Source organism: Aulonocara sp. 'chitande type north' Nkhata Bay, linkage group LG3 (genome assembly GCF_057382095.1).
Source record: "Aulonocara sp. 'chitande type north' Nkhata Bay isolate Kocher_YH1m ecotype deep benthic linkage group LG3, A_spYH_male_GT1.1, whole genome shotgun sequence".
Taxonomy (NCBI): domain Eukaryota; kingdom Metazoa; phylum Chordata; class Actinopteri; order Cichliformes; family Cichlidae; genus Aulonocara; species Aulonocara sp. 'chitande type north' Nkhata Bay.
In genome coordinates, this window is record NC_141346.1 from 6,111,240 (window position 1) to 6,120,209 (window position 8,970).

Consider the following 8,970-nt stretch of genomic DNA (forward strand, 5'->3'; position numbering starts at 1 on the left):
ACCTGTTACAGTGAGGGAACGTCCTCCATGATGGAGGAGCTGCTGGAAAGTGCTGAGAGTTTCCTCCAGAGTGAGACCTCTGTCACAGTTCAGAGGATCTATGGCAGCAGAGACCTTCATGGACACTAAAAGTCTCAAACACACAACAACAACATCACACTGACTCCACTCTGACATCACTGATCAATAATCAAAGAACACACAGATCAAACTGATTGATCAGCCATCAGAGGAGTCGGATCAATGGAGCTGCTTCTGTTCCTGATGTCCCCTGTTTGATCCTGGACCTGAACTCTCCCTGCAGAGGAGACACAAGACAGTCAGAGACACACACACACACACACACACACACACACACACACACACACACACACACACACACACACACACACACACACACGTCTGGATTGCTATCCTCGTGGGGACATCCCACTGACATAATGTTTTCGCTAGCGTCTTACCCTAACTCTGACCATCAAAAATGAATGTCTAACCCTTACCCTAAACCATAACCTAATTGTAACCCTGACACTAAAACCACATTTTGAGTGTGAAAATAGCTTTTAACCCCGTGGGGACCGGGATTTTGGTCCCCACCAAGATAGTAAGAACCCGTACACACACACAGAAAATAAGACAGACACACACGTGCACACACACACACGCGGGCGTACAAACCTTTGACTTTGAGTAGCACTGTTTTGAATCTGATTGTGACTTTGTCATTAGTCAAGACGCTACATGTGTATCTCCCACTGTCTTTCTTTTTGGGCTGTTTCAGGATCAGACTGAGGTCTCCAGTTTTCAGCAGGTCTTCATTCATCTTCGTTCGGTCTCTGTAAAAGTGATGCTGTTCTTCAGGCTGGTCAGAGCCGTTCTCATACACGTGGACGATCAATGAAGGTTCAGGTTCTTCACGTTCCCACTGCACTTCAGCATCTTCAGGCAGGTTTTTTGTGGTTTTGCATAGCAGCTGGACAGACTCCTCCCCCTCCTCCACCACCACCCGAGAGACTGAGAGGACAACAAACACAATATGAGCTGTACAAAGTGTGAATGGTGCTGCAGTAGAGTCCTGACAGGAACTAGAAAGAGAGAGCAGATTTCTCCTGTTTTGGCTTCCTGTTAAATCCAGAATTCAAAATCCTGCTCCTCACATACAAGGTCTTAAATAATCAGGCCCCCTCTTCTCTATCGCTATCTTAATGACCTTGTAGTATCATATCACCCTATTAGAGCACTTCAGCTGAACACACCTGGGGCGTTCTTTCTACAATAGAAATCAAATATTCTTCAGAAAGTTCTTTCTATATCTGTTGCAGAAGTTCCCATAAATGTTGCACTTGTAGGCTGCTTTGCTTTCACTCCTCTGTCCAATTCATCCCAAACCAGCTCGATGGGGTTTAAGTCTGGATACTTGATGGACGCTCCATGTTTTCAAGCTTACCACCTTGTTCTTTTTATCTGAGGTAGTTCTGGCATAGCTTGCACTTTTGGGTCATTATCTTGCTGTAGGATGAGTCCCTGACCAACTAGCAGAGGGTTCTGGATGGTGTTGCTGAATGCAGTGGTAGCCGTTTTGGTTCAGGGTGCCTCTCATTCTGTACAAGTCACCACCCCAAACTTAGGATGATTTGTAATGGTCTTCTTAGTCTGTCCGTTTAAACACACAGTTGCTCCGCCTGACATTTTTGGCTTTTAGATCAAAACATCAAAGAATTTATTTTATTTGAATGAACTGAAAATAGATTCAAACTAAAAGCTTTTAGAGAATAAACTCCTGCATGACCTGTGACCTCTGACCTGTATCTACAGCACTGACCTCTGACTTTCAGCTGCACTTGTTTCTTCAGCAGGATGTTTCCCTCCCTGCTGTAGACGGTGCAGGTGTAGGTGGAGTTGTCTCCATCTGTGGGGTGTTTCAGGGTCAGACTGAGGTCTCCAGTTTTCAGCAGGTCTTTGTTCATCTTCGTTCGGTCTCTGTAAAACTGGTGCTGTTTTTCATTTTGGTCAGAGCCGTTCATATACACATGGACCTCATCATAGCTACTGTCCTTCCACTCCACTATAGCATCTTCAGGCAGGTGAAGTGTGGTTTTGCAGGGCAGCTGGACAGACTCCACCCCTGAATCCACCTCCACCTGGGGGACTGAGAGGACAACAAAACACAACATGAGCTTGGATGGAGACATTTGGAAGCCCTGGTTTAGACCTATATCGTTCTTTAGAATATCATGTGACCAAAGATAAATGAGGTTCTGTTTCTCTGAAACAAACTCATGCCTTACTATGTGATTTGAGTTGTTGAAAAAATGCTGGAATTCGTTTTTTGCGTGATCTGAGCTGGAGTTAGGATCATCTCGAGCTTACAAGGATATTATAAGCACATTATAGAGCCACCAGAAAGGCCAAATAAATTGCAGTATTTAGAAAGCAATTTAATACGCTGTCTCACTAACAACCAATAACAACTTATGCAAAGACTGACAGTCTGACACACTGTGGGGTTTATAAAGGTTGAAGCATCAGTTAAAGTCCTTAAAAAGCTCAGAAATAAAGAGAAAGGTTGGTTAAAGCAAAGAGAGGCACTGGCAGCCTTTAAGACACTAAACAAGAGAAACAGATCAGAGAACATCAGACTGAATAAGTGGAATAAAGTGCATGAAATGGATCTGACTTCTGACCTTTGACCTGTATTTACAGCACTGACCTTTGACTTTCAGCTCCACTTGTTTCTCCATCAGCATGTTTCCCTCCCTGCTGTAGACGGTGCAGGTGTAGGTGGAGTTGTCTCTATCTGTGGGGTGTTTCAGGGTCAGACTGAGGTCTCCAGGTTCCAGTAAGTTTCTCTTCGTCTTTGTTTGGTTTTTGTATTTATCGTGCTGTTCTTCAGGCTGGTCAGAGCCGTTCTCATACATGTGGACCTTCCTGTTGTCTTTGTCCTTCCACTCCACTTTAGCGTCTTTAGGCAGACAAACTATGGTTTTGCAGGGCAGCTGGACAGACTCCACCCCTGAATCCACCTCCACCTGGGGGACTGAGAGGACAACAAAGCAGAACATGAGCTGTAGTGAAGTTACTAATAGTCTTTCCGGACAGTAGACTTTTAAAAAAAAAATCTTTGGCCTTATTCAGGCTTTATAAGATAGATGTACTGAAGACTGACAGGACATTGGAGGGAAAGAATCACTACTACTACTACTACTACTAATTACTATTAGTAATCAGAAAGAAAGAGAGGAAGAAATGAGGCAGTGTGGTTTGTTCTGACAGACCACACTGTAGTATCTGATACCATTTATCACAGTAATTTACTATAGATATTGCCAGAATGCACCAGAGGACAATGTGCAATGGTTTGACGCATATCTATCTGATAGATTCCAGCTTCCATGTAACGGAAACAAAAATTCACAAACAAGAATTAGTTATGGAGCTCCACAGGGTTTTGTGTTGGGATCAATTCTATTTACATTATACATGCTTCTCTTAGGTAATAGGTTCGGTTCAGTTCGATACTTTGGTGTCACAGTTCGATATTTGTTCGATACAAAAAAATGTTCATGCTTTTTTAATTTGCCATTTATTAAAATTATAAATATATATTTTAACTCAAAAGTACAGTTTTTAAATTTAATGTTGCTGAAACAACAAAATAATAATAAAAAAATATCTGATTGAGGAATCACTCGTCTTTGGAAAAGAGAGTTTATTACAGAGAAATGGCTCTTTCCAAAATAAAAGCTATACTATACGCTCCTTCTGGGCTATATTCTCAGCAGCATATTAAACATATCAGGTCCCCATGAGGAGAATCATGTGCTAACGGCTGTCTAAATGACTCGGGTAAAGTTTGTAGCATGCGTGCTTGTTGTTTTTGTCTGCTTCCACTTGTCTTTGCACGAGGATGATGTTGGCGTAAATGTGCAGTCATATTCGTTGTGTTCCCACTAGTGCTGTCAGCGTTAATCTCGTTGAAATGACGTTAACGCCATAACGCGGCAAATCTCCGTTAACAAGTTACCGCGGATCGCCCCGTGCGTGGGGCTGGATGCCGTCAACACGTTAACGAGCAAACTGCGCTAACGCAGTAGTTCCCACCATGTAATTGAGCATTGCGTGGCACATCCGACATACTGTTTTACTTTTGTCCATGACGCGCTTACCTTCAGGGTCATACGTCACATGAAATGATGAAACCAAGATAGTACCAAACGCCAGATCTGAATGAGGGTGGGGGAGGTTCAATTTGCCATGTTGCAACGAGCTTAGCTTCTGTCTTGCTAGCTTGTGCTGCGCTCAGTGGATCTGCAGTCGACAGTGCAGCCTAGGCTGAGTAGTTGAACGCAGATCCACTGAGCGCTCAACACAGACAGCATCGTCAGAAGGAAAGTTGATAAAATAAATAAAAGATTTTGTATTGTTTGATACATATGCGTACCAAACCGAAAGCACTGTATCAAACGGTTCAATATCGATACGAGTATTGTTGCACCCCTAGTAATAATATTAGAAAACACTGTATACACTTTTCATTTCTATGCAGATGATACCCCGTTTTATTTGTCTATGATGCCAGATGACACAAATCAATGATTTAAACTACAGGAATGTGTTAAAGACATGAAGGCTTGGATGTTCGACAATTTTCTTCTCCTAAATTCAGATAAAGTGAGTTCATTGTACTTAGTGCCAAAAACTTCAGAAACATGGTGACTGATCAATGAGTTTGAAGGTTTTCTGAGACACTCACCTGACATGAAATAGTGCCGGAAATGAAATAAAAGACCTCCAGAAACCACAAGAAGAACCAGGAGAACCAGGAGAGCTTTGGCCCAGGATGGAAACCGTTCTGTGGAGGAACACAAAAAACAACAAACAAACTAAAATTAATGAACAGCCCTATAACTTGTTCAAAGAGCCAGTATGGTTATTCTAACATTGTTAATATAATATTTTATATTAATGATGTGAGATGTATCTACAGCAGCTGTTTGTTGCTGACCTGTGACCTGCATTTGCACCTCTCTCAGTGTGTGGTGTCCTAGCCCAAATGCTCTGACAGAGCAGGTGTAGGTGGCACTGGCAGACAGTTGGAGGTTGGTCAGGTTCAGGCTGAGGTCTCCAGTTTCCAGAGCGTCAGTCTTCATGGATGTTCGGCCGCTGTAACGCTGGTTTTGATCTTTCAGTTCATCTCCTTGAACCTGACGCTGGTGGACAGTTGGAGGACTGAGGTCGGAGCGACTCCACACCGCTATAGGGTCCCTCAGTTCAAAAGTGTGAAACTCACAGGGCAGCATAACAAGTGGGTGCCCTACATGCAGCTTGATAATTGAGGTGTATTGGGAAACTGTGAAGACACACATACACACACTGCTGATGTTTGAGGACAGCTTTTCTAAGTTTTTTTTCAAATACAAGGACCTTAATCACTGACACAACATTCAATGATCATTGCAATCCCAAAGGTTTTACTGTAATCCAGCATCATCATCAACATCACAGAGACCTAGCAGGAAATCTGAGATTTTATTTACACTCAACAAAAATATAAATGCAACACCTTTGTTACTGCTCCCATTCCCCATGGGATGGACGTAGAGACCTAAAATTCATTCCAGATACACAATATAACCATCCCTCCCAAACAGTGGTCACAAATCAGTCCAAATGTGTGGTAGTGGGCACATCTGCCATATTGAGATAATCCATCCCACCTCACAGGTGTGCCACATCAGGATGCTGATCTGACATCATGAGTAGTGCACAGGTGTACCTCAGACTGCCCACAACAAAAGGCCACCCTGGAATGTGCAGTTTTGTCTCACAGCAAAATGCCACAGATGCCACAAGCAATGAGGGAGCGTGCAATTGGCATGCTGACAGCAGGAATGTCAACCAGATCTGTCGCCCGTGCATTGAATGTTCATTTCTCAACCATAAGCCGTCTCCACAGGCGTTTCAGAGAATATGGCAGCACATCCAACCGGCCTCACAACCGCAGACCTCGTGTAACCACACCAGCCCAGGACCTCCACATCCAGCAGGTTCACGTCCAAGATCGTCTGAGACCAGCCACCCAGACAGCTGCTGGAACAATTGGTTTGCACAACCAAACAATTTCTGCACAAACTGTCAGAAACCGTCTCAGGGACGCTCAACTGCATGCCCGTCGTCCTCATCGGGGTCTTGACCTGACTCCAGCTCGTCGCCGTAACAGACTTGTGTGGGCAAATGCTCACATTCGATGGCGTCTGACACGTTGGAGAGGTGTGCGCTTCACGGATGAATCATGGTTCACATTGTTCAGGGCAGATGGCAGCTGAGAATGTCCCAGTTCTTGCATGGCCAGCATACTCACCGGACATGTCACCCATTGAGCATGTTCGGGATGTGCTTGACCGGCGTATACGACAGCGTGTACCAGTTCCCACGAATATCCAACAACCTCGCACAGCCATTGAAGTGGAGTGGACCAACATTCCACAGGCCACAATTGACAATCTGATAGACTCCATGCGACGATGTGTTGCACTGCATGAGGCAAATGGTGGTCACACCAGATACTGACCGGTTCTGGGTCCCCAGACCCCCAATAGCGCAAAAAACTGCACATTCCAGGGTGGCCTTTTGTTGTGGGCAGTCTGAGGTACACCTGTGCACTACTCATGATGTCAGATCAGCATCCTGATGTGGCACACCTGTGAGGTGGGATGGATTATCTCAATATGGCAGATGTGCCCACTACCACACATTTGGACTGATTTGTGACCACTGTTTGGGAGGGATGGTTATATTGTGTATCTGGAATGAATTTTAGGTCTCTACATCCATCCCATGGGGAATGGGAGCAGTAACAAAGGTGTTGCGTTTATATTTTTGTTGAGTGTATGTTACCGCCCATCAGGGTTTTCTAATTCAATTTAATTACATTTTATTTATATAGTGCCAAATAACAACAGCTGCCTCAAGACAACTGTCTTTTAGGAGGTGGAAATCTCTCCTCTGTACCAGAGGTCTATTATGACCTACAGCACTGACCTTTGACCTGCAGCACTACTTTCTGTCTCAGAATGTCTTTGTCCCTGTAGATGGTGCAGATGTATCCTCCACTGTCTCTCTCTGTGGGGTATTTCAGGGTCAGACTAAGGTCTCCAGTTCTCAGCAGGTCTTCATTCATCTTTGCACGGCCGCAGTAAAGGTCATTTTGGTTATTTTGGCGGTCCCTTCCGTTTGCATGGACACGGACGATCTTCAGTTCTCGGTCAGAGCGAGTCCACTCCACTGTGGCGTCCTCAGGCAGGTCAGGTTTTGTTTTGCAGGGCAGGATGACAGACTCTGACCTTTCACCCACACTCACCTCCACCTGTTTTTCTGAGAGGACAATAAACCAAAGTATCAGCAGTAGATGTAGTTGTAGTCATACTGATGGTAACTGAAGCACAGCTGAGTATCTACATTTCTGACCTCTGACTCACCTGTTACCAGTAATCATATATAATAATAGTCTCTGGATCATTTTTGTTTGAATGGAAACTGAAAGTGATAAAATGCTGCTACAGTTACAAACTACTGCAAAATCAGGGGTGTGTTTGCTGAGGCTCCTGAGTGGAGAACCTCTGCAAATTCAATCTTTGGAAAAACAGGCGGGGCAATGTAAGCATGCGCGGACTGATTTGTGCGTTTACAACACAGAAGAAGTTCAAACATGGAAAAACTAACCCACCCCGTTAACGCAGTTATCACAATTAACATTTTTAATGCTCTCAACCTATCTGGAGCGCAGAATGGACAAACTGCCGAAATGCATTGACAGAGACATTTCTGGGGTTTTGACTCAGTACGCGCTCCAGATGGATTAATTGTTAATCGCGTTAGTCGTGATAATGGCGCATTAACGCTGACAGCAGGAAAAAAATATAAAGCTGCCAATTTGGGATTTCTTTGGCTTTAAACCTAAGGATGTAATCAAAGCGGTGTGCCACTTGTGCAGAAATATAGTGCGAGCAAAGCACTCAAACACGACTAACTTGCATGAGCATGTACGTGTCCACCATCTGGCTGAGTATGCTAAGCTATCACCAGATTCTGCAGCTCCATCGACAAGCACTTGGGGGCACTCTGAGGAGGTGCATCTGCTCGCAGATGAAAGAGGGTGCTGTTAAAACAGCGCTATTAGTTTTTTTTCTGTTGACTGCTTCTATTAGCTCCATCGTTATTAGCAAACTTACTCACGGGTAAATAAATAAATAGCCCTTGTAAAAACTATCGAAAGTCGATATATTCGTCCAGTCGCCCAACCCTAATGGACATATCCTAAGACAGTGGTTCCAACCTAAAAGTCTCATTCACATCATATCTAAATGGATGAAAAGTGATGATCCATTTCTGCTGACAAGTTAAAAACCTACAGGACTTGCATTTTATCAGTCCAATTAGTCCAGGTAGCTCCGTGTTTTAGAGTAAATAAAACATTCTAAATGTTCTCAATCTAGCCTCCATGTTTAATAAACACTCCAAATGCTGTAGCAGTAAGGTTCTCTTCTATTCAGCTTTGCTGCTAATTCCTCTAAGGCTAGATCTGTGGGAAATGTTGTTTTTGATTTCTTCAGGTGTTTCAGAACAATTTAGCAAATGTTGAATCTGACTTTTATCTACAGAACTGAATGTAATCTGAAATTACAGCAGATGTTGTGGTCTGTTGCTGACCTTTGACCTGCAGTTGTATATCTCCCAGTCTTGTTTCTTCGCTCCCATCTGTGATGGAGCAGGTGTAGTTGCCGCTGTCAGCTTTTGTTGGTTTTCTCAGAGTGAGGCTGAAATCAGAAGTGTCCATAGCATCAGGCTTCATTGATGTGCGTCCTCTGTAATGCTGGTTTTGTCCTCTGAGATCATCTCCTCGTTCTCGTTGCACATGGACAGATTTGGGATCAATATCATTGCGATTCCACATCACTGTTGGGTGTATAG

The 8,970-nt window shown here is 43.8% G+C and overlaps 1 protein-coding gene across 1 annotated transcript in view; it reads right to left on the reverse strand.

Annotated features, from left to right (window-relative positions):
- Positions 1-206: 206 nt before the first annotated feature.
- Positions 207-8,970, reverse strand: part of LOC147333662 (uncharacterized) — an 11,320-nt gene continuing 2,556 nt past the window's right edge. Inside the window, exons 2-9 of the mRNA XM_086269580.1 lie at positions 8,710-8,970; positions 7,042-7,374; positions 5,006-5,350; positions 4,754-4,852; positions 2,711-3,037; positions 1,823-2,149; positions 679-1,014; positions 207-298 (exon numbers count right to left, since the gene is read on the reverse strand). The exon at positions 8,710-8,970 is cut by the window's right edge and continues 87 nt beyond it. Coding sequence (XP_086125706.1) covers positions 207-298; positions 679-1,014; positions 1,823-2,149; positions 2,711-3,037; positions 4,754-4,852; positions 5,006-5,350; positions 7,042-7,374; positions 8,710-8,970 — 2,120 coding nt within the window. The remainder of the gene's footprint in view (positions 299-678; positions 1,015-1,822; positions 2,150-2,710; positions 3,038-4,753; positions 4,853-5,005; positions 5,351-7,041; positions 7,375-8,709) is intronic.